This window comes from Scardinius erythrophthalmus (assembly GCF_964197995.2).
Source record: "Scardinius erythrophthalmus genome assembly, chromosome: 3".
Lineage (NCBI taxonomy): Eukaryota > Metazoa > Chordata > Actinopteri > Cypriniformes > Leuciscidae > Scardinius > Scardinius erythrophthalmus.
Window position 1 is genome coordinate 8,633,183 of NC_138223.1, and position 27,110 is coordinate 8,660,292.

General features: G+C 35.2%; 1 protein-coding gene across 3 annotated transcripts; it reads right to left on the reverse strand.

Moving 5' to 3' along the window:
* Positions 1-6,979: 6,979 nt before the first annotated feature.
* On the reverse strand, positions 6,980-26,654 carry gaa2 (alpha glucosidase 2). Of its 3 annotated transcripts, none has more exons than XM_081362427.1 (20): positions 26,593-26,654; positions 23,005-23,634; positions 21,772-21,917; positions 21,395-21,560; positions 21,087-21,183; positions 20,058-20,177; positions 19,851-19,969; positions 17,639-17,770; positions 17,024-17,134; positions 16,387-16,500; positions 16,193-16,277; positions 15,992-16,109; positions 12,004-12,137; positions 11,754-11,905; positions 11,286-11,434; positions 10,918-11,059; positions 10,719-10,817; positions 9,854-10,018; positions 9,421-9,567; positions 6,980-8,222 (listed from the first exon to the last, which is right to left on the reverse strand). In XM_081362427.1, the coding sequence occupies exons 2-20, from the start codon at positions 23,623-23,625 to the stop codon at positions 8,160-8,162; spliced, it is 2,880 nt and encodes a 959-aa protein (XP_081218553.1). In that variant the 5' UTR covers positions 23,626-23,634; positions 26,593-26,654; the 3' UTR covers positions 6,980-8,159. The 3 variants fall into 3 exon arrangements, with proteins under 3 accessions (XP_081218553.1, XP_081218552.1, XP_081218554.1); XM_081362426.1 differs by lacking the exon at positions 26,593-26,654 and adding an exon at positions 26,234-26,412; XM_081362428.1 differs by lacking the exons at positions 17,639-17,770; positions 26,593-26,654 and adding an exon at positions 26,234-26,412.
* Between the last annotated feature and the right edge of the window lie 456 nt (positions 26,655-27,110).

A 27,110-nucleotide genomic window follows, 5' to 3' on the forward strand; every position in this document is an offset into this window, starting at 1 on the left:
AAATTGTAGTAAAGCATAACTTTAAGTCTATTTAGTGTACTTTTGTGTGCTAAATTGGAACAACTTCAAGTATACTTAGTATACTTTAAGTATATGCCTGTGTAGGGACTATTTACATACTTGATAAGTGATAATAAAGTGTACTTTATCTGTGTTACAAGTACATTACAAAATCATTACGAGCAATATACAAGTCTATTATTTTTGAGTAAAAATGATTATTCTCCGTAATACCTTTGGCTTAATCCAAATACTACAAATAGCACACTTTGTCTTCAATAACAAATGCACATTAATAAACAAATATTACTTAGCTATACTTTGTACAATATACTTTAAAGCTATAGTAGGTAATGTTGGAGAGCTAGCAAGATTTGAAAGCGGCACCTCTTCTAAGCTCCACCCCCTCCCGTCAGTACTCCGTCCAAAGCTACGCCCCCACAAACATGAACGCGCATCCACAGTCGGAGTCAGCTGCAGGTCACAGAAAAGCAGAGTATTTTTGTCATGTTGGAATAAATATTTTGAAACGATAAATGCCTTTCCTTTACCATTTCAGCATAAACAAGCTATTACTTTTCTTACCTCCTTACATGCTAAATGAATAATGACAATGAATGTGGTATAACACTTTTTGTTTTATTTTTTTAAAAAACGAACAAGAGAGACCTAAGAGAAATACTTTTTTACACAAGTATCTGTACTTTCGCTGCTTTTGATTGTCATAAACAATCTGTATTTACATATAATAAATAATAAATAAATATATATAAGAAAAGGAGTGTCCAGGGATGGCTGACAGGTCAGGCTTTGCATGAGGCGTCGTCTGCTGTGGTGATCTACTCCTTTGGCAGTGATTTACCTTTAGGAAGAATATCACAATTACACATCTGACAATAATTACTGCATCTCAAAGACACACAAAGAATGACAACAAAACTTTGTTTCCATTTCACACAGTAACAAACATTTCTTCTCGTAGCTAACAAAACACATATGCCACATCACCACAGTTGTCCCGTTTATAAGCAATATTAACGTCATTTTATCACAATTATAATGCAGACACTTGCGACTATGGCTGTGCAATATGTTCAAAATGGCATGTCCTAAAAGTCAGATAAGCAGACCTGTAACGCAACTGGCTTACACCGACAGAGAAGCTAATGTTAGCATTGCTAGTTAGCACTAGCTACGTGGCCTAACATAACATATATCATGGAAATAACAAATCCCCCCGAAGCAAAACAAATAATTACCTGTTCAGCAGAAAGAACGCAACCTCGGCATCGCTTTTCATCACTTTTGCTCCCTCAGTTGTCTCCACCATTCAAATGCTGCAATGTTGACGCAAGTTTGTTCTCTGGCTTTATCCAGTGCCTGTTTCGTTGCAGCCTTTTCTGCCTCCGATTTTCTTTTTTTTAGGCTTTTTATCAGGTCGAGCAGTTACCAGCAAAGCTGGCATTGGTAGATTTTGCTGCATTTTCTCTTCCATTGTGCCGCAAACTCCTGCTTACTCGGTGTAGTGAGCTGAATGTTTCCGAGAACGGTGACATGTGATGAGTGCACGCAGGGCAGCGCACGCAGTGGGGCTCGGGCACGAGACATGAAGGCATCTGATTGGTTCTTTACACTCGGACCGAGTGGCAGTGATTGGTCAGAGTTTTTACTGTCCTGCACCTGCTACAGAGGTCTGATTTTTTTTCATTCCTTTTTCTGAACACATAATGTATTGACTACTCTCAGGATGGAAGGACCATTTCACCCAGTATAAAAAAAAGTGTTTCTGAACAGGATACCCTGAGTGAACTTCCATTTTTGGCCATGCAATATAGCCAGTGTTTACTTGGCTGCATATTAAACAGCCACTTGTGACATCACAATCCAGTAGCTGCCACTTTCTGTACAGTAGAAAACACATTTTCTTGTGTGTTCCAATGGTGTGATTGTTGATGTAAAATTTGTAATGGATTTGTGTTTATTGTACATTGTGCCTATCTTTAACATTGTATAAACTTAAATTAAAAATCCTTAAATCACAATTACAAAAGTAGCCATTTGTACACTGCATACTCAAATCTATTTTAAGTAGATCAACAAAAGTATGTTTTCTTTAAATACACAAAAACTTAAAAGAACTTGTAGTGTACTTTTTAGAAATATGTTAAAAGTGTGCTTGTTTTTAGCATATTTCTTAAAAGTGTAATTAAGCATATATTTATTACCAATGTACTTATAGTGCACTTGTTAGAAATATATTGAAAGTATGCTTGATTTTAGCATATTTCTTAAAAGTGTAATTAAGCATATATTTATTACCAATGTACTTATAGTGCACTTGTTAGAAATATATTGAAAGTATGCTTGATTTTAGCATATTTCTTAAAAATGTAATTAAGCATATTTATTACCAATGTACTTATAGTGCACTTGTTAGAAATATATTAAAAGTATGCTTGTTTTTAGCATATTTCTTAAAAGTGTAATTAAGCATATATTTATTACCAATGTACTTATAGTGCACTTGTTAGAAATATGTTAAAAGTATGCTTGTTTTTAGCATATTTCTTAAAAGTGTAATTAAGCATATATTTATTACCAATGTACTTATAGTGCACTGGTTAGAAATATGTTAAAAGTATGCTTGCTTTTAAATATATTTTTAGAAAATATACTAAAGTACTATTATTTTAAAGTGTGTTAAAAGTTGTATTATAAAAATAGATAAAAAGCATGATGCTAATATACTTTTAAGATATTTAAAGATAGTATATTTTTTTTAAATATATTTGCAATGTACTATTGAAAAAAGGGAATATATTTCAAATATAATAAAGTATACTTTTTTTTCACCAGGGTTGTTCTCCATCAGCAGCCGCCATTCTTTGTTTTCAAGTAGCAGCAGCCAGGTAACCGTCGCAACTCTGTCGTCATATGTTAAGCCCGCCCCCGCCTACTCTATACACAACGTGATTGGCCTGACCCAATCTGGGGTTTTGCAGCGAGAAGGTTTATTGAGAGTTGCTAGACGTACCTGGCTGCGAAATACATTTTGCTGCCGCTAGGGTGCGTCTAGATTTCTAGGCTACAGATATACAGGAATATACGCGATTTCTTTACTTGCTGTTTACATGATACACCCGTGTCAGAAGTTTAGACTGATATGGCTTTAAAACGCATGCAGATAATAAACTTTATTGATGATGAAGAACTGCAATGTCACGTGAGCTAACTGCGATAGAGATGATAATCAAAACCAAACAGATTTTTTAGTTTTTGGCAGGGTATACTACAGGCCCCGCCCTCTTCTGGAAAGCGGAGAGGGGAGTAGCAGCAGCTCATTTGCATTTAAAGATACATGCACAAAAACAGCATGCTTTTCCTTCCACTCAAAAATGAAACTGAAACTTCACAGACACACATCTTCAAGGTAAGGGCCTTTAAAGGACTTATAAACTTTTAAAGTCCCCCTGTAGTCAATAATTTTATCCCTTAAAACTCATATCTTTGATCACCAAAACTACATATTTAAAGTTTTTTCCTTCATGCCTTTAAATAGCTTGAATGTAACTCTACACCATTGCCTCATTTAGTAAACACAGTTCTATGAATGTGCAAATTAGCCCCACCTCCACTCACTCACACCAGCTCAGAGGTCCACTCATTGAAGATCACAAGTTGACCTGATTGGTTACAAGGTAGTTTGTGACGTCAGAAACAAACTGCGTTTTCAAGACTGTCTTTGGTTCACCACAGTTTTAAGGAGAAAATACTCAGCAATGGTGTTGACTTATGAATTTGCTCATGGTTTGTCTTAAAGCATATTAAAACACCACATAGCATATATTATAAACAACTTTAAAAGCTTGATTTTCACCACAGGGGGACTTTAAAGGACGGTATACATTTTTAGATATAAACCAACTTTAAAAATGGACTTTTTTACTAGTTTGTTCATATTTAATCATCAACATGTGCTTATTAAGTCTTTATGAATGAATAAGCTATTTGTTAGTGAAGTTAGTGAAGAAGTTAAATCTAGTTTGTTCTAAAATTAAACGTGCTTTTGTGTATTAAACAGTATTAATAATTGCTTGTAGCAGCCCACACATACTTTTATCTTAATTGGAAATATAGAGGAATCAAGAAATTAATTTTTAGTAAGAAATGCTGAGATTGTATACCAAGAGTTGTTTAAAAGAGCAAGTGATATGAATGAACCATTTCCAACAAACTCTTGAGCTGTGTGTAGACTATGTGTGTGATAAAATGTTTCTGCCTCTCAAAAGCCCTGTGGGTTACCTAAACATGGCGACAGAAAAAACTGACTGAAAGACAACAATTCATGGTTTAATGTCACTTCTTTGGCAGCTAAAGGCAATGAAAGAGTGAGAATGTGGAACATCTGGAAGCTGTTATCTCTGAAGCCCTCAATATACACACAGAGAATGAGGAGGAGTATGTGGTACTGGGTGATTGTTTTCTTCAAGGCTGAAATGAATGCTATTCTGTTTTTACTGCCAAAATAAACATTATTTCATTCTGAGAGAAAATGAATGGCAATGATTTCCAGTTAGCGTATTAAACTGGAATTACACAGACAATGCATGTAAATCTGCTGTAAAGTAAATTAAGCAACATTCCAGATTTAGTGTTTGTTGCACATTGTGTTATTATAAATTTGATAAGTTTGGTTTCTTGCAAGAGCAAACTTGCTAAATGCAGCCAATGCTGATTTTGTTGATGCACAAGAGACTTCTTTCGAAAACATAAAAAAATGTTGTACACTACTAAATAAAACACGTAGGTACACTATAATAAAACTGAAAATAACCAAAAATCTTCAACTGGAAATGTCATATTTTGTATCTGAGTGTCATTTATTATAGGACAATTTTAACAGTCAATGTAGAATAGGCCTATTATAAGGGGAATGGAGTGGATAATGACAGGCGCTCACTATTCATCATTAATTTGTCAAAAACACATTTGCACTGTAGTAATTGTGACCATTATCTTGGTCTGCTGCATTTTGTCATGTTTTAAAGGTAATTTGGATGATTATTTTGTCAGAGGAAGCTCATGTATTCATAATTGTGTTTGGACCTTCGGAAAACAGGATTTTTTAAAAATGTTTAATTGTTTTTAATTAATAACCAATCAAGAAATGAAAGTTCTGCCCCATACTTAATTATTATTTTTGTCCCTATTTTTGTTTAGTTTTTTGCCTTTATTTCTTTCTGCTTGCATCGGCCCATACAGAAACATGGCTTTCAACTTGCTGTCATATCATACTGCATGTGGAAGCAAAAGTCTGGCTTTGATCTTCAAACAGGTCTTGTGTCAGTGTGAGATGAAAGCTGAAGGTTCAGACGTGCAGATTCACTCACAGGGGAAGATCAGTTCGGCTATCAGCTCTGGGTTTACAACAATGCTTCTTAACAAGAACAAGAACAAGAACAAGAACAAGAACAAGAACAAGAACAAGAAAATGTTTATTAAATGTGTTTAAAAGACAGAAACACATTTTGTTTAAAACAACAGAAATGCTCAAGGTCTTTAGAACAAAATCTTGTCGGTAATTGCTTTCATGCTCTGGTTTATTGTACACTAAAATCAAACTTTGGCGGAAAGTTTTTTTTAAAACACTGATAAAAAAAAAAACAGTAACATGCGAACATGTTTGAGCTTCTGTTTACCACAACTGATAGCCTGACGTCGTCATACTCAGATTCTAGTCATGTTGCCATTTGAAATAATTGAAACGTTAAAGTGGGATTTTTTTTATGTCCATATATCCACTCAATGTTTTTATGTTACTGAATGCTTCCAATCGACTTTTATTGACAATAAAACAGACTCATTGGTAGCCTGTTGATCGCATTATTTTCCGTAAAATAAACTTATAGTGTATATTAATAGTCTGAATGAGGTACAGCCTACTTTTACGTTCATTTGATTGAATATTGTTTCTAAAATCGGATAGGCTAAGTCGAAAAATGGGTAATTTTAAAGCTTGTTAATGATTTCAATGTTTTTAAACGAGAAACAAGCCAATAAATAAATAAAAATTGGGCGTTTTTTTGTGCATTCTCGCGGTTTTTGACGAGGTTTTGGGCTGGAAAACCTTGCTGGCATATGGCAACCCTGGTAGCGGCTAACGGAGAGATGAACGAAAGTCTCATTACAGGTTTGAAACAACATGAGGGTGAATAAATGACAGAATTTTCATTTTTTTTTTTTTTTTGGTGAACTAACCCTTAATGTTAACTAATGGGACGGTTATTGTAAAATGTTACCAAAAAATAAATAAATCACATGAGTGTTTATTTTCTGATGCCATATAACTTTATAATACCAGAAGAATGTGTTTTGTTTAAATAGCTACCTGACCTTTCCTCAGGGCTTTGCACTGAGCTGAGAAAAGCCATTTCCCATTATAGGCTACAAAATGAAGGAAGTGCCTCCAAATCCAGTTTCATGTAGCAATAACCTGGCCACATATAACTATAGCTCTAACTGCAAGACATAAAATGTCTTGTCACGATGACTCGCTTAACTTAGTCCTAAATTGTAAGTCGCTTTGGACAAAAGCGTCTGCTAAATGACTAAATGTAAATGTAAAATAATCAGGTATGTTAGGTTCGGGTAACTTATGAGTACATGCTGTGGTTTAAAAAGTTCATACATGCTGGACACCAAGAAGACCAATGGAGGTAAATGATAAAAAGAAACATTGCCGAGTTGGTTTTAGCATGTTGCTAAGGTATTCTGGGTGGTTTCTAAGGTGATTGCTAGTTCAGAAAAAAGGCACAAAAGCTGTCACTGGGGCATTACTTTTTCAAAAGAACCTAAAGGGTGCATATTGGTACCTAAAAGGAACAAAAGGGTACCGTCCCAGTGACAACTTTTGTACGTTTTTTTCTGAGAATGTATCACTGCCTCAAAACAAAAGAAAAAAAACACAAGAGAAAAGATGAACACTTTGAATTTTATTGCACACTACCCTGTATGTCCTCTGAAACTCTGTACAGCAGTTTGTTCAGGGTCATTTAAAGAAAAAGAAGCCTTAAACTGGCTCGTTCACTCATGTAGATATATCTTTTAGCTTCAGTTTTAAGAGCACACGTCTTTACATTAGAACTTTTTTGTTAAAAGTTGTAAAGCAGCCCAGTGTTTTCAAACAGAGGGTTTTATACATTCACAGTAAAGCCACTGAATGTTGAATCACAGCTTTGATGTAATATATAAGGCACAATGTTATGCTATAAATGGTAATATCGACAGCATGTGGAAGCAATTTACAAAATACTGCACAATTATGCCTTTTTAAGCCTTGATGAATACTGTACAGTGATTTACTTACATAATATTTTCATGGTTTTACATTTTTACTCACTTTGGGCATTAAAACAAATGATTCATAAGTTTATATCGCTGAACATACTGGATCATGTTAATTACAAGCCTGTCAGTACATGGAAATAATGTTTGCTAACTAATGCTTAAACATGCATTTCTGCAGCATCAGAATGTCCTGAACTGGGCAAACATGCTTGGAAACAATATATACACATATGCAATTCAAAATAATATTTACATATCCATTGGTTATGAATTCAGCAGGATCACTTTTGAATTTGCAGTTGTTTTTGTTCTGTTGGTCCATTGAATCACTACAAAATATTTGCTTTAAGATTCTCAAATTAATTTTGAATTATTTTGATGGCATGGCAAACTACTTTAAGATGAGGAGCTTTAATTCACAATTAAAAGGTTTAAAACAGAAGAACAATCTTTCTGCTCTAGAAACAATATCAGCAATAACAGGCAGTAATAGAACATCATAGGTAAAAATATCTATCCATTCAACAGATCAAACAAATGACTTAATCAAAATACAGACCTCTTCCCTTAGGTTTTAATTCCTCTGAGTGCAACTGACCACTGCTGGGTCAATAATAAAGAGTACACTTAAAGTGCACGTGAGAAATTCAACATACAATCAATAATCTGTCATATCCTTTCTGGTTCATATTTGATTTTAGGCTGGAACCAGAACCACCACTGTACAAGCACTGAGATAATGTCAGCTGAGATGTTAAGATCATGATTTCAGTAGCAATTTGCAATTCAGAAACGGCACTGATGATTCACGTTTACATCCAACTGATTGTGAAGTTCTGACTGAGGTTCAGACCCAAGTCTGTTACTGTCAGCACCTAGACAGACAGAAGACAATAAATATTTCTTTAAGGCTCATCATTTCTTTTTTTACTGTATTTTTAGCTATTTTTCAAATTCATAAAATCATTCTTGACATCACTGCTAACTGGATCTTTTAATTCAACCTAGGTATTTTAACCTAGATTAAGGGTCCTCAAATTGCGGACTGCACTCCGGTTCCGAACCCTGGTTTGGTTCCAACCGGACAGCGAGACATAATGACAACGGTAGCAACATTTTACCGTTTCTACTGTTTAAATTGAGCAGCACGGCAAAACAAAACAACGGAGCATATATATATATATATATATATATATATATATATATATATATATATATATATATATATATATATATATATATATATATATATATATATATATATATATATATATATATATATATATATGACTGTCTTTTTTTGACAAAGACTTTTTTTCATCTACATATAGCATTATTTATCACCATGTTAACAGCTTTTCATAAATGTTAGAATTGGGAAAATTATTTGTAGATGGCAAAGAAAGACTTCGAAATTAGAAGTTAACTTTGGTTTCAGCTCATGATGAAGGCGTCTTGATTATGTACAGTGTTTGTTTGTTTTTAGCAGATACTTATTTTAAGCAAAATATAAAAACATAGCCTCCTGCCATGCATATGTATCTAAATGTAAAAATAATAATAGCCCGAGAAAACATCTGATTTTACCTTTTAATATTAATATCTAATTTGACACCACTGCTGTGGCTTTGAGGGCCCAATAAACTCATCCAACTCATTTTTTTCTTTAACAAAGTACTACTGCCGCCCAGATGGAAATGTATAACTATTCCAAAAAAGTATTGTCCGGATCTCCACTGGGAAGGAAATATAAAGGCCGGACCTTGGGACTTTAATTGAATACCCCTGACCTAGATATTTTAAGAATTTAAATATGTTTTAAACGCATTACAAAAATAAACCTTTTTTTGTAATTCAGTGTACCACAGACAAATATTCCAAATTATTTTCCACAAAGCCTAAGCCTAATGAAAGCTTATAGAGTATCAGATAACTGCAGATCTTCTATCTTCAGATTCTTCTAACTTACTGCAAACCATTCAAAATTCGAATTTAGCCTGATAACTAAATATGCACAATCATCTTAGTATTTATAACCAGTAGCTTCCTAGAAACAATATTAAAGTATATTACCTGATTGTCACGGTAAGTGAATGCTGCCTCTTGTGAATTCACGGTTACATTTTCTGGCTCTGTCTTCACCCCATAAAAGGAAACAGTTTCCACAGTGATGTAAGTAGCCTCCTCATGATTACGCAGCACCTCTGATTTCATTGTGTTCTGAAGATCATTAATAAAGATCATTATATCCATACATACACACAAGTAGTTGACAGCATGATTGTTTACATTTAAGAACAAGCAAGTGATGCATTTAATAAAATAACATTGAATAAAAATGTTTGCGAAAAGTTAAAAAGTGATTACATGAAATGTGAGAGGCAGAATGTAAAACAGACGAATAAATAACCTTTTATACTGTGCCCATAGTATGAGGATCTAATGAAAGCTTACTGAAAGTAAAGCATTCTGGTGTGCTTCAGTAAAGGTGAACGGTTTTCTGTACCTTTTCTATTGTGAAATAGATGTAAGCGTACTGATCAGTCTCATATGAGTCAATAGTCTCTCCGTCATCCCAATACAAATCACCCTTGGCCAGACCGTCCTCACTCAGACTTGCAATCAGATGAAGGGGCTGACCGCTGCTCACCCACAGGGTGGTGTTCGGTCTCTGAAACACAAACATAGAACAAAACTCAAGTAAACATGCACACAGACCACAGCCAACACTACTGCTACTAGTAAATTATTTCGTAAATGCTTCCTTAAAGTATCAAATAAATGATACATAAATTACCTAGACATCATTAATGTATATATACAATGGGGGTCAAAAGTTTGGAATAATTAAATTTTTTAATGTTGAAGTCTCTTCTGATCACCAAGTCTGCATTTATATGATCAGAAATACAGTAAAACAGTAATATTGTGAAATATTATTACAACATCGATTTTAAAATGTAATTTATATTGTACCTAATAGTTTTCAGCATCCTTACTACAGTCTCCAGTGTCACATGATCCTTCAGAAATCATTCTATATGCTGATTTACTGCTCAAGAAACATTTCTTATTATTATCAATGTTGAAAACAGTTGTGCTGCTTATTATTTTTGTTGAAAGGTGATGCACTACCATTTAGATCTTTTTAAAAATGTTTTCAACATTTATGATTATAATAAGAACCATTATTAACTATTAAGCATATGATGTATATATTATGATAATGTGCAACAACAGTAAATGAAGAAAACCTCCTTAACAGGAAATGTATTTATAAATAATTACATATAAAATGACTTAAGGAAGTCTGTCTGCATTAACTGAAAAACAATAATGTACGAACATGTATAAATGTGACTCTTTTTCACCTGTGTAGGTATGATGGAACCCTCTCTGAGATGCAGGTTGATCTTGTCCATCGGAGCCTGAAGTTTGATCTCTTCTCCTCTGCTTACCAATGAGTCACCCTGTTTGTGACAAACACATATCAATGTTGTACGAGACTACAAAGTAAAAGAATTGTGAGTTTCTATTTCTAAAAGGGTTTCTAGAGAGGAAGTGACTTACGGTGTGAAAATCGTACCAGAGACCTTTAGGGAAATATCCCACTACATAATCTCGTCCTGCCTCCAAAACCGGCGTGACCATCAAACTCTTTCCCCATAGGAACTGTTTATCTATCCCATATGTCTTCTCATCAGTAGGGAACCTAAAACACAGCAAAGACCGTGATTATATGCAAAGAAGTCAATTAAAGTGGACATCTTCCTGAAATTATGAATATTATGTGCCTGGATCTGTATCTAGATATTTAGTAAAAATTATAATTCTATCATTAGATGCTGCTAGATAATTCCAAGGTTTGGAGAAAACTATTCCTTTAAGAATGAAATGCACATACAATAAGGGTTTGAAGTCACGTGTGTTTATCTTACTGAAAGAGCAGTGGTGTGGCGACCGTGTGTCCACTGATGTGTGCGTGATGGAAGAGTGTGTAGAGGTGTGGGAACAGGGAATAACGGAGAAGGATGGCTTCTTTCATTGCTGTACGAGCTGCAGGACTGAATGCAGTTGGATCCTGATCCTGTTGTGAAAATGACAAAACTGTTAATCCATCAGAGTCTTGTCTTTGGAATAATGCAGATGAAAAACATTATAAAAACAGAATATTGTCCTGGCAAAAACAACAGACAGATGGGTTACTAATCAGATGAACAGACAAAAACACCTCAAGACTGCAGAAAATTAATAAGATGAAAACAGTTGCAAAACACAGCAGATCCTCTAAAGCAGCGCGTATCTTAGCTTTATGAGTTGTGACCAGCTGCAGCTGCAGATTTAGCTGTAGTCTAAAGATAAATAAAGAGTCATAACAGTGTTTGGTTGGATGGAAGAAAGTTCACCTGTTCGTCTATGGAGTTGTGGTTTCTTGTAAAGGGGTAGAAAGCTCCGAGCTGGGTCCATCGGACACACAGTTCTTCTGTAGTGCTGCCCCCAAAGCCACAGATGTCTGCCCCAATAAGAGGAATGCCCAGGATGTTAAATGTCAGCATACCTGAAAAAAAAAAAAAAAAAAAATGGTTAGTGAATCTGTAGTCAATACAACACTATATGGGACTAACTCTGACCTCAGCAGAGAGTGTGCGTTTATACCTGGTATAGATGTGGCCAGATCTTTCCATTGGCTCCTGTTGTCTCCGAGCCAGTGGCCCGAATACCTGCCCTGACTGGGAAATGTAGAGCGGGAAATGACGAAGGGACGCTTCCCAGTGATCTTCCTCAAAGCACTGAGAGAGACAGATGGACATGATCCACAACCGTTTGATAAACAGAAAGTGTCCAAATACTTTTTCGGGGGGTGAAATGTTTTGGTTGAAAAGTGTGCTTGCGCCATCTTTCTTTAAAAATAACAAAACGTTTTTGACAAAAGTTTGGGGTCGTAAGATTTTAAAAAGGAAATTAACACTTTCTTTCAGAAAAGATGCATTAAATTGATCAGAAGTGGCATTTACATTGTCACAGAGATTTCCATTTCAAATAAAGGATGTTCTTTTGCACTTTTCTACTCAAAGAATCCTTACAAAAATGTATCATGGTTTCCACAAATATATTAGGCAGCACAACTGTTTTCAAAATTGATAATAAAAAAAAATATATATATTTCTTGAGCATCAGGTCAGCATATTAGAATGATTTCTGAAGGATCATGTGACACTGAATACTGGAGTAATGATGATGAAAATTCAGCTTTGCCAACACAGGAATACACAAGAAGAACACAATTTACTGTTTTCTATTTATATATATATATATATACAGGGCTTGACATTAACACCCGCCAACCCGCCAAATGCGGATGGATTTTGCTCGTGGCGGGTAACACAGTCACTCCAACTAGCCACTTTGGCGGGTTGAATAATTGTAGTCTTTTCAAAAGGCATCTGAAATAAGTGTGACACTACGACACTACAACTCCCATAGGGCTGTCAACGAATATTCTAAATTCGAATATATATTCGAATAGTTAAAAAAAAAAAACTGAATTTCGAAGGTGAAAATTAATATTCGAATGTGGAAAAACGCCCGCGGTAGCAGAGGCGCGGCCAGGGCCGGATCTAGACATTTGGAGGCCCTAGGCAAAATTCATGTTGGAGGCCCCCCCACCCCCAATAAAACACACTTGAAACAAATATGATTCCTAACCTTTTTATTTATACAACATTTAACTTTAAATTTAGTATATTTTTACTTACACAGTACATAAGTTTGGACAAATTACTATTTGTAATGTTTTTGAAAGAAGTCTATAAATCCTCATCAAGCCTGGATTTATTTGATCAAAAATACAGAAAAATAATATAGTGAAATATTATTACAATTTAAAATAATGGTTTTCTATTTTACTAGGCTATACTTTAAAATATATTTCTGTGATGCAAAGCTGAATTTAGTGTCACGTGATCCTTCAGAAAACTGATTTATTATCAAATGTTAGAAATGGTGCTTAATATTTATTTTATAACATGTGATACTTTTTTTCATGATTCTTTGATTATTAAAAAGTTCTTTTAAAAAAGTCTTCAATATCACTTTTATAAATTTAACACATCCTTGCTGAATATTCCTGTTTTTTTTCTGTATTTTTGATCAAATAAATGCAGGCTTGTAGCATAATAATAAACTTCTTTCAAAAACATTAAAAATAGTAATGGGTCCAGACTTGTTACTGGTAGCCTATCAAACTTTATCTAAGCTAATCTCTTTTTTGTTTAATGAAGATGTTATTGTTCTTGTTGTTATTTTGCTGTTTTATTCAGTTTATTCACAGTTCCAGAATACAACTTCAGTAGATGAACATGAACGTGCTTTTATAATTTGTCTGCGTTATGGGCAGGATTTTTCCCTCCCATTTAATCAATAATGACTGCAGATATTGTCATATTATTAATATCAGTAATATGTTATTATGTATTGCATTGCTACCTTAAATATGCTAAACACAAATCAAGTGGAAGAGAAAGACACGATCGCTACTGAGCAGGAAAAAAAATCTAAACTAATATTCGTATAGGCTATGATGTCAGGGTATTATCTAATCATCAGCATCAGAATATAGAAGATAGACCCATATGAGATCCTTTATTTGAAACATTTAAAAATGTTGCAGTGTGTTGGTTTTTTAACTTTGAATACAAACGTCTTGTCTTTTACTTTTGTAGCTTTTTTACTAGTCAGCTCTGGACGCGATGTTATTCACTGATTCTACGCGCAAATTCAAAGCGTCGCGTCTGGGCACGTTAATGACGCTCGCGCTCTTTTAAACTCACAAAGCGGTGAATGATTTTTCCAGAAATGACGCTGATCTACAGTAGCCCACAAGTTTATATTTAAAATACATTGCAATCACACCAAAATCGATGACCTGCATTACGAGCTGTGCTTCTTTGCGTGCCTATTTCTGCTTTTGCTTCGCACTCGCAGCACCTGATGGATGCGTTCGTTGACCGCCTCTGATCGCCTCTGACGTCCCCTCGGACTAAACTGGCTGGCGCCTCTATACAGTCATGGGCTGGCGTTAATGTGACGTAATGTAACAGTCTATGGTTAAGATAAACATCGTTACTATTTTTAGTTGATTAATAGGCTACATTTTGAAATAAATTGTAGATAGGACATTTAGGCTAAATTTTCTTTTTTTTTTGTCCCTCTGTCTGGGCCCCATCCCGCCAATCGGGCCCTAGGCACGTGCCTAGTTTGCCTTTGCGTTAATCCGGCTCTGGGCGCGGCTGTCTGCTTTGCGAGTGGGCGCGCTACCTGAGGGGTCAATTTATTTAACGTTAAACAGAAACATTACTGAAGTGTAGGCTACTGTAGCCTACTGACTGAATAGATATTGCATGAATAAGGTAGGTTAGATACAGCAGTTTCATGCACTGCAGGCTTCCACTGGTTTGATTATTTACCGTTTCATGTCAAGGAAAAGTTCCATGTTTACCACAGCACAGCTCGCTCGGAGCGTTCAATGTCGGTTATATATACTGTAAACTTCAATTAATGTTAATAATATTTGTTTCAATCACTGAATGAAGCCTGCTATATAAGAGTCGCGACCTTAAATTGCTTGTTGTTGTTCATTTAAACTGTTATGCACAGAGCGCGTGACGCCTCATTCGCGCCGCAAGACCTCCAGACGCGCGTAAACGCGTCTTTACACTCGCGCCAGACGCTCTATTCGCGAAAGAGTGCCTGCGAGTGAGCGAGCGAGAGTGAGTGATGTCTGCGGTCTTGGCCATTTGTTGATTTACTTGTTTTCGTGTAGGTAATACGTTGTCAAAGATGTTTAAACTTAAATAAACTACCTATACAAGTAGTTATGTCTCTTTGTATTAATTTGTCCTGTTATTGACGTAATGCGCGTCATTGACAAAATGCGTAACCAGATGTTCGAATAGATCGAATATAAGCTATGTGTTTTTTTTTTAGAGGGAATATTCGAAGGTCATTTTTGAGCAATTTTGACAGCCCTAATGAGAATTGTCGGTAGTGACCGACAACAAAGAATCGAAGAGACAGCTAGCTGCCCTGCTGGAGTTATGTCGTATGCCGGTGGAGCAATGTGGCGACATATAATACATAATACATGGTTTTATTTAAAAAAAGGAGCTTTACACACAACCTTATCAAAGCTAATGATAATGACCTGTATTGTTATATATTTATGTAGTCTTGATTTGGGTGTGTACAGTGGTTTTACATTTAAAAGGGTTGTAAATCTAGTTCAAGTAAATTTTAGCACGCCATAGTCAACTTTTATCAGGTAATTTCACAACAACAAAAATGTGGCTAGTAAAAATGCTGTGTGGCTAGTAACTTTGGAAAAAAGTTAATGTCAAGCCCTGTATATATATATATATATATATATATATATATATATATATATATATATATATATATAAAAATAGAAAACAGTAAATTGTATTAATATTTTACAATATTACTGTTTTTACATTTTTTTCAAATGAATGCAGCCTTGGTGGGCATAAAAGACATTAAAAAACATTTCAAAAGCATAAAAAAAAATATATTATCAACCCTTATCTTTTGAATGGTAGTATATGTATTTGCTTGTGTTTGCTTGTACCTTTCAGTGGCTTTAGATTCCATGAGTCCATACAGACTATGTATGTTGTAATGAGAGGAGATTTTCTGACGTGCAGATGCACACACAGTCTTGGCCCTTAACGTACCACCCAGAATACCTACAGCAGACAATACCATGTCTTACTATTGGAAGAAACGCATGAATAATGTAATGTCCACATAATAGCGAACACACTGATACCTGGTGTGTAGGGAGGATTTTCCAGTTCATTCTCTGGACAACCATTCAGTGACCCATCAAAGAAATTAGATGGCTCATTCATATCCTTGCCGAAGAGACAGAAAGAAGAGTATATATTAAAAAGCAAGATCGATGCTTGGCTAAATACAAATAATGAACCATCAAACAAGGAATAATACAAATGCACAACATACAATCCACACGCCATCAAATGGCACTTTGTCATGGAACCTCTGCAAATTCTGGTACCACCATTCATGCGTGTCTGGATTGGAGAAATCTGGAAAAGCAGTGAGTCCTGGCCAGACCTTAGAAACAAGCAAAAATATCTGCAGTCAAGTCACATATAATATTCATAATTACTACATTTTGATTTAATTTTGTTTAATCATAAACATTTTAAGCTTCCAAGTTCCAAGCACTCTTAAAAATTCGAATCAATTACTAAGTTTCTGTTTAGGTTTGTTGGACTTCATATTGACACCTATTGTTGCGATGCAGCATGACACTTAAGTTTATTGATTACGATGCAATTGGAGAAATGTGGAGAAACTCGCGTCGTCAGCCATGATTCATTTATCTGTTTTTAACAGAAAGGTTTCATGAGCACCAAAATCAGCATATTATAATGATTTCTGAAGGATCATGTGACACTGAAGACTGGAGTAATGATCCTGAAAATTCAGCTTTGCATCACAGGAATGTTATTTTAAATTGCAATGATATTTCGCAATATCAAAAAAAAAAAATTCTGTATTTTTGATCAAATAAATGGATGCCTTGGTGAGCATAAGTGACTTCTTAAAAAAAAAACAAAAACACTCAATGTACCTTCCCAATAAGGACGTCTCCCTTCGAATCATTGATGAAAATGCCTCTCTTCTTCCCCTCATCAAACGGCCAGTAGGAGCCAGACGGCTGAGAGCTACTGATGCCGGGATCCTGAAGAGGAAGCGCAAAAGTGACAAACACACAAACTGCAGTTTAAATCAAGCCCACTTCAGCTAAATCCACAGTGACACATCCAAATGCTTTACTGATGGTCTCAACCGCATGTGAAACATTCAGTTGCCAAATCTGCCTCATGACTGTCAGTGTGATTCTAATGCAACACAAAAAAGACGAGAGTAGAATGAGGAAGAGTGTTATATGGATGTTTAATAAAAAAAACCTTGAATTTAGTACCTAAACAAAAATGTGTCCTGTTTTGTCTCATCTGTCACAGAGTGCTCAAACAAACACGAACAAGAGCGTTTGAAAACAGCGGATACGATAATACTGGGTACTTGGTACTACCGGTACAACAGAAATGCTGGTACAGTAAACTTAGTAAAGTATGAAGCAAGTTCCCCTATCCCCTTCAAGATCATTTAGCTTTCCTAGTAGAGTTACCTGAAGTAAGGTGAAGTTCATAGTCAATTAAAGTTAGAGTGTGTGAGTGTGTACCAGAATCATGACGTAGTGTTGATCATGTATGTGAAGGTCTTTCACGAGATCAGGTAGGGTGGAAAAGTTCATAGGCTCATAAGTAAAATCTAGAGCACGATCCATGTAGTCAATGTCATTCCACTGAACGTCCTGAAAGATAAAAAATAAAAAAATAAATCAAATTGCTTTGTACAATTTATAATTAGTCATTTTGCTAAACGCATAATGCTAAGTCAGTGTTCTTCTGTGGTTCATAAAAAAAAAAAAAATCAGAAATCAGACTTCCCTTTGCTTGTCAGCAAAATGAGGAATAGGATCAATATTATGCAACATTAAAATTTCCACTAGATTTCAAAAGTGCTGTTTTAATGTCCCTGTGAACAATGAGTGTTTGTATTGGGGTAAACTAGCATTGTAGACATACTAGCATTAATTATTTATATACTATTATAGTATGTATTACTAAACTCAGCAAAAAAAGAAACATCCTCACACTTTCAACTGCTCCCCCCCCCCCCCCAGCAAATTGGTTATTGTGTGTAAATATTTGTATGAACATAAAATGATTCAACAAATGAGACATAAACAGAACAAGTTTTACAGACATTTGATCAACAGAAATGGAATAATGAGTCCCTGAACAAAGCTGGGGTCAATATCAAAAGTAGCAGTCAGTATCTTGTGTTTTAAGTGCTACAGTGCATCATCTTCATGGACTGAGCCAGATTTGACCGTTTCTTTCTGCGAGATGTTGCTCCACCTGCAAGTTGACAAACTCATCTCGGAGGACACATGGTTACACGTGGTTTGGCACAGCAAGGACGCTCAGCAGTCCTTCCTGTCTCCCTGTAGCACAGTCTTAGGCGTCGCGTCTTACATAATGGGCATTGCAGTTTATTGCTCTGTCCACTTCTGCAGTCCTCATGCCTCCCTTCAGAAGGACTATGCCATGGCATGTTCACACAGGTGATCAGAGACTCTGGGCATCTTTCTCCTTGTGTTTTTCAATGTTAGTAGAAAGGTCTCTTTCAACTGTGACATTCATTGTCGGAGTAAACACGGGTGAATCTGACTGCAGTAGATGTGAAAGATATGAATAAAAGTGATGTTTATTCAGCCAGCGCACATACCTGTATTTATTTCCTGTTTTCGGTCGAAGTCCACAGTAGTCGATTGTCGAGTTCACGCGCATAGGTTTAGTACTTATGATCACACGCGTGAACTCGACAATCGACTACTGTGGACTTCGACCTCAGTACAGGAAGAAAGACCAAAACAGGAAGAAAATACAGGTATGTGCGCTGGCTGAATTAACATCACTTTTATTCATATCTTTCACATCTACTGCAGTCAGATTCACTCGTGTTCACTCTGAAGGAATCACTCACATTTTCTGGGCACTTGTAATGACACATCAAGGATGTTAAGAGGCTAAAAGCAGGTTTAAAACTTGCCCCATTGAAGTCAACAGGGTGCAAATTTTAAAAAGAGGATAACACGGTGTAGGCAACACCGATTTTTGTCGTTGTTCTCTGTACTGACATCACTCCAAATGTACAAAAAAATTAGCTCAATGTTAAAATTGACCGGAGTTCTCCTTTAAGGATTGTTCCACAGCAATCATTTCCTTATAGCTCATTGAACGAGCATGAAAAGGCATTGTTTAAACACTTTCCAATAAAGATCTGTCAAGATTATTTAGATTTTATAAAATGATCTTTAAAATACAGTATCCTGAAAAATGGACATTTCTTTTTTGCCGAGTTTATTTATTTATTTATTTTTTTCATTTTAATTTTAGTAATTGTGTTGTGATTTTTGTCGTTTTTTCTATACAGCTTTAATTTATTTTTAGGTCAGTGTGTTTTATTAATTTTAATAACTTCAATTGATTTAAATCTCATTTAGTTGCCAAAGCGACATTTCTAATATTCATTTAAGTTCAAGATTTCCATCAAGATTTTTTACTTTATTTCAATTACTATTAACATTTTTTTTATATAGTTTTAGTTTACAACAACACTGATGGAAACAGATATACATTTATTGCGTACGTTTTTTTGTGTTATTTTCTGTGCTGAATTTTTCTTGATGTCAATTGAAAGTGCAAATCTAGTGAGCTACAGCTGATTTCAAATTCTAACCAATCAGTAACATTTGACTATGGACCATATTTACCTACACCAAACCAATAATTAATGAAAATGATCTAACAGCTACTGTATAGTACCTGAGGTATCCCATAATTCCGCATTTCTCTCACAACATTCCAGGTTTTGTTGCTAGACTTGTAGCCCCATCGGCAGAGATGATAACCCAGAGCCCAGTAGATAGGAATTGCAGGCTTACCTAATGAGAGAAGATAACATCATTAGTTGGTCAACTTCTGATTCACGTCAAAGTAAAATATCAAATACTGCTTATGATGCTTGCTGACCTACAACATCCAGGTACTGTCCAATCACAGAGATGGGATCTGGGCCCAGGAAAATGTAAAAGTCAAGGATCCCACCAATCATACGCCAGGTGAGAGCAGGTGCAGGCTGCAGAGCCACATCTACATGACAGATTATTTACACATGTTAATACAAAGTTGAGACATTCTCCGCAAAAACAAAGATTCACAGGCAAAAACAATGAGCATTTCAGGAACAAAAATGGACTACTTGCACTCATGAGGCACTTCCGTTTTGAAATAGTACAACTCATTTATTTCTGGTTATGCATATTTTCAATGTGCTATCGTCACCTAGTTGACTAAACGCCACCTAAAATGAGTTTAGGTGGACATTTTCTGAGACAGGAGAAGAGATATTCTAATGTTTAATGTGTAAAGAATTTTCCAAATTGAACGCACCATGAAGTTTTAATCCAACCCAAGCCAATCTGAGAAAGCATACATGATTATTTCACTGACAGTGCTCGTCTACACTAGTGACCGCAATGCTGAAGTGTGTGAGACCTGATGAATAAGAATATTTATTTGTATTCAATATTTTAATCACTATTCTGTCATTTTTCATTGTCAGTCATTTTACTGTATGAAATTTACATGTTTATGCCCAAATGTTTACATGTTTATCTCCTCTATGCTGTGTGCGTTACTGTTTAATAATGAAATATTTAACCGTTCAATTTAAGGCATGTACCACACATTCCTTCAAATATTTTAAAAGACTGTAACACACACACAAGCTTATCCTTTTATCCGTCAAATTACTTTAAAAATGTAAACTCAGCAGGTCTGAAATATGATCAGTAAGAGAAAAACACCGTTAATGAGAAGACGAGCAGTGAACTGCTGCTGTTAGTGGGAAAATATATTTATTTATTATTCAGAATGCACAGTTGGAAAGAAAATATATTTATAGGAACATTTCAGCAGGTTCAAGTTAATTCATATTAACCATTGCCTCAAGATCATGCTAGAATGAAGTGTGCATGTGTATGTGTGTGATGAACCCACCCATTGCATTGCTGTTGAGCATGAAAAACCCATGTGCCATTCCATCAGATTCCACAGACAGATAAAATGGATGGACGCCATAGAGATTTGTCAGTTCCTGAAAAAACAATCGAGAAATACAGAAAAGTAAGTACAATCTAGAACATTTATTAATCTGTGATCATTTGACCATGTTACTTTTCCTATAGACTAGATGAAAGGCCAATAATTGTGCTAAACTTCTTGTTTTCAGTGTTTTAAATCTTGTTGTGAAATTTGAAAGAGCACTGGCAGATTATTACATTAGAAGACAAAAGTCATGTTGTTACCATGGGTGGAACATCTCGAGCCCACATGGTGAGAGTGTTCCACTGGACGTCATGCAGAAAGTTGGAGCGATGTTCACCCAGTCCATATATGAAACGTGACGGCAATGATGTGGACATCTGCAGGAACTGATCCGCATAGAAGAGAGGAGCTATAGATGTATTCAGCCTAACGGAATGTGAACATACATGTTAATAACTGTGAACATAATATGTTAATAAATGTTAATATGCGGATACAGAGACATGTCACACTATAGATCTCTAAACTATTTCTAGTCATCATTTCTAATGGTAAAAGAAATGAAATCATTGCATTTCCAATTGAAAGACATGTCTGTTTTCTCATGCTAGTTGAAAAAAAAAAAAACAGTACGTACAGCACCGTTCCTGTCTGTGTTCTCTTGACAATTAGCCCGAAAGGTTCTTTGATGAAGTCTACGGTGTAAGAAGGATTTGATGCTCTTTTCTGAACCACAGGAACATCTATAGGCACCTCGTACCTCTTTTCAGACGGGTCTGTTATCTGTATGAGACAAATGAATATTATGAAACAATAAATAATGTACAAGGTTACAAATATCTAAAGACGTTTTCTAACAGGGACATAGCAATATTAATATTCTGGCCAATATTAATAAGCTGTTATTTATTGTCATGTTAAGGTAAATAAATGGTTGAGATCTGCCAAAGATTAAATTTAACAGTGTAATTTAATTATTAGTACCTGAAAATTACTTAAATAACAATAACTCTCTCTCTCTATATATATATATATATATATTCCATACATTACAAAAGTTTACAAAAGATTCGGGTCAGTACATTTTATATATATAAAAAAAAAATACTTTAGCAAGTATACATAACATTGACCATAAGTGACAGCAAAGACATTAATGTTACGAAAGACAATAGAAAGATGAATAATAAATAATCTTACATTGTTACAAAAGATTTCTATTTAAAATAAATGCTGTTCTTTTAAACTTTCAATTCATCAAAGAATTCTAAAATAAAAAAAAGTATCACTTTTTCCACAAAAATATTGAGCTGCACAACTTAATAATGATAATTATTATAAGCATTGTTTCTTGAGCAGCAAATCATCATATTAGAATGATTTCTGAAGGATCATGTGACACTGAAGACTGGGGTTATGATGCTGAAAATTCAGCTTTGCATCACAGAAATAAAATAGAAAACAGTTATTTTAAAATGCAGTACTTCACAATATTACTGTTTTTACAGTATTTTGATCAAATAAATGCTGCCTTGGTGAGCATAAGATACTTTTACTTTAAATGTTACATGTTTAAATGATTGAATATGTAATCATTTTAATTAATAATTTAAAACTGTTTATTTTTAATGTCAACAGATCTGGTACCAATATATTGAGGATCCCTTTTTTTAGTCTGATCTTTATTTGCATTTTGGTGGTCTGAGAGTGATATGAATGCTAACAGATTATTTCACCACTGAAAATTCAATTTATTTTAAAAGAAAAAATAAGTATTTAGGACTTCCGACATCAACATTAATCACTAACTTATTCTGAGAGATCACAAGAATAAAGAGCCAGTAACATGAAGACCAAAAAATGCTCTGACCTTCACACGCAGCCTGTTGTCTTCCTCATACAGCACTTCCAGCTGCAAAGCATCTATGTCTTTTGGATAATATGTCTTTTTGTTCCGGAGCAGTTTTCCCACCTTCCCCATCTCGGTGTCAATAATGGACACCAACTCATAGGATGGATAGTCGGATGTGTAGAAACACCACGGCACTCCATTCCGTCCCGATGTCTTAGCCTGCGACTGCTGTATGAAGCAGCAGTTTCGAGCGTGGCACATCTCCTCCGTGACCACCACACCTCTCTCAGGATAACAGTCAAACCTCCACGCTTCGGGAATCTTCAAGCAGGACTGTGGCTGCAGCACTGTCCCGTTTGGACTTTTAGCCATGGCAGGTGGAGGGAGTCTATGGGGATCTGTAGAGGGTGGATTATGAAACCAAAATATAGTTCCAAGCATCCAGACACCAGAGAGAACCACAATGAGCCCTGCAATGGTCAGGAGGGCAGCGGTGATGGAGCAGCGAGGGTTCTGGGGCAGCAGGGGGAGTTCTGGGTCGACTTCCTTCCCATCCGCGTCTGTTGACTCATCAGGATCCAATAACGCGGCTCCAGAGAAATGAACCTCCTCAGGAGTGAGTCTCTTGTATGACACCATTTCAAACGTCTGAGTATAAATAAGGTAAAACAACATTAATTAACACTTTACAATATGGTTCCATTTGTTAAAGGGATGGTTCACCCAAAAATGAAAACTCTGTCATCATTTAGGCCTACTCGCCCTCAAACCTGTATGAATTTCTTAGATATTTTGAAGAATGTCAGTAACCAAACAGTTGATGGGCCCTATTGACTTCTGTAGTATCTTTATTTTCCATACTATGGAAGTAAATGGGGTCCATCAACTGTTTGGTTAACGACATTCTTCTAAATATCTTCTTTTGTGTTCAGCAGAAGAAAGAAATTCATACAGGTTTGGAACAACTTGAGGACAAGTAAATAATGACAGAATTTTCATTTTTGGGTGAACTAACCCTTTAAATGCATTAGCTATTAATCATAGTTACCTTACTAAAATCAAAAGTTGTATCTGTTATATATTTTTAATGGACATGAAATAACAAGAACTAACAATGAAAAGTTTTTTAACTAATAGTAACAAATATTTATAAATACTGTAACAAATGAATTGCTCAATGTTAGTTAATGCATTACCTAACATAGTAAACTTACAGAGCCCCTAAAGGGAAATAGTGATGGAAAAAAAATAAGATGGGAGGAAAAATTATGTCAATGCTTTTGCGTTATCTCGCAAATGTTTTGCATTCCCTCAAGAAACTTTGCATTTGCTCACAAAGATTTTGAGTTCTGTGCGAGCGAATTCAAAGTTTCATGGGGGAATGCAAACGTTTTGCAAGCAAACACAAAAGTTTTGAAATATATTTTTTCCTCCCATCTCAATATTTTCCACCACCATGTCCTTTTAGGGTCTTTGTAAAGTGTTACCAAAAACTTCATCGCATCCAACACTGTTCGTGCAACCAGACTAATTAATTTCTCTTAAAGAATGGCACTATGGCTTGAATTATCCAGCAAATTGATTTTATTTTTGGTTATTGTATTGCTTAAGATTGTCCTGCGAAAATGAATAAAAAAAGTTCTACTGTGGAACACAAAAGGTAAAATTCTGCATAGCATACTTGTCATTTTTTATGCTTTTTCAATTACAATGAATGAGGACTGCAGCATTTTAAACTTCCAAAAAAAAGCATCATAAAACTAACATAACAGAGGACCAGATCATGAATCATTCGAGTCATGTGATTGGTTGCAAACTGACCAACTTTAAGTCTTAATTCTTTGACAATCTTCCACTCCACTGAGGCTAACCAATATAATTGCTTAGAATTGTTCTATAATTTTGTACAACTAGGCAATTTGTACATTAATTTGCATTTACTGCAAAATGTAGGATGGTGGCAGCACAGATATATACACACTGAACCAACAAAAAGACAGACAATCACATATTTAAAGTGTACTCCTATAGAATTACATTTAGCATTTACTTAATTGTTTAATTTATTTAAGTATATTGATATGTTCTGTATTAAATTAGAGTAACAATCAGTTACTTAAAAAATCCAGGCATCAGCAAGTTCTTCAACAGTTTCAGCCACTGTTGAGCACAGTTATAAAGACACTATATCTGCCAACATTAAATCCCACTAAAAGTCACGTGACAGATGTCACACAGAGGTGAACACATTCTGAAGTGCATAAAACTGCAGGTATTTGGAAGAACTATGAAGGGAAGTGGCTATTGGAGAGGAAATGAGACCATATGTCATACTCTACCTCTTCTTCTGAAAGATTCATGTTCTTTGCACATTTCACCAAATGAAAAAGCAAGCATGCAAAAACAAAGTTACATGTTTTAATCAAAAACAGCTGAGTTAAAACTGCCAGGTTAAATTTGGTTCTCTGTCTAGTTGTAAATGCACTGTTGTCGAGAACTGCTAAGTTGACTAGGGAGTTACAACTTTTGAGTTCTGTTGATTTACAAATGTGTTTTAACTTAAATGAGCAGCTCAGGATTATATTGACAAGCCATATCTGCGCTCATACAATATACAACATTTCTGTTATGAGGTCCTGGAGAGGTCAGAGTCCAAAAAAACACTATCTACAAAGAGCATAAAAACACATGCCTTCAAATATTATACACACCATGGGTGACATGGGTAAGATGTAGTTGCAATAATACTAACAAAACATACCATTATGTTTTTTCTAAGTACCATGGATTTCCTTGTTTGTTTGTTTGTCATGTTCTCTGAAGCAACTTGGAGCCTACCATGTAACTACCATTGTGTATGAATACACTTATACAAACGAATACCACATAATCTCAGTACCATGGTTATATAGATAAATATATTCTTTTAAATTACTGCATATATCTTCAGATCAAAAAAATGACAAGCCTTGTACATGCTAGAAACCTAGTAATCAAACAAACAAAACAGAAAAGCAACGATGAAATGATATCTATATGAATCTCTTAGGAAAGAGATAACGTTAAATAAAAGCTAACGTTTATCGGTGTTTGGTTTCCATGCGACATTTTAAATGAATCCACTTCGTTAAAATGACACTGAACAACATCAAATATGTGACATTGTTGCACATTATGAACAAGACGGAGCTCACACGAAACAGCAAGCAACACATTCAAGAGAAAATGCACATTTAAATGAACTTACTTCTTGTGCAGTCGGAATATGTATGATATTATAAGGTTTTAATGTTTGACCCACTACATTACATCAGTGAATACCATGTTATTATTTGCGCTGGTAAATGTCACGGGTGTTTCATGTCTTATGAAGTTAGTGTTGTTGCTGGTTGCGTGTCCTGTTAAAGTACCAATGGAATCCGAATCGTTTAGCAAATCGGCTCCTTTAGACAGATCGGTACAGTGAACGGGCTCTGAAAACGATTCACTGATTCATTTGAGTCATTACTCACAAACCTCCCAGTGACCCCCGCATTTTCCATGTGATCTTTTACAACTTGCTGTTTTGTCAAATCTTATATTTGCGTTTTCCAATTTGTCACCTACTTCTCAGTTGTGCTCCTTACTCTGCGAATCGGTTCGCTTGAAACTTCGAAAAGATTCGGCTCAAAGTAACATTTTCTTCATGATGTTTTTCTAGAGTAACGCTCACGTAACCTTCACTGCCATCTACTGGCCTGGAAACAATCGGGCTTGTGAGATAAACAGTCAAAATAATTAAAATAAAAACAATTAAAATTCAGCTGCATTTAAATTTGAGTAAAATTTAGAGGGAAAATATTTATATTATACTATAATATAATAAAGCAAATAACTAGGGTTTTAAAAGTTGAAAACTTGATCCTCATTCTTATGTGTTCGTGACATCAGTCCAGCAGATGGCAGCTCAGTCTAATATGTGGAGTGAAAGTGTCTCCACATAACATGTATGTGTGATGTAAGTTTATAAAATATTTATGTAACATCTAACACTTAAGTAATTATATAATATAATGTGCTTCTGGTCAAAACATTCAAACATTCAACTATAGATATTATTGCCTTGGAAATGAGAATGAATCGTC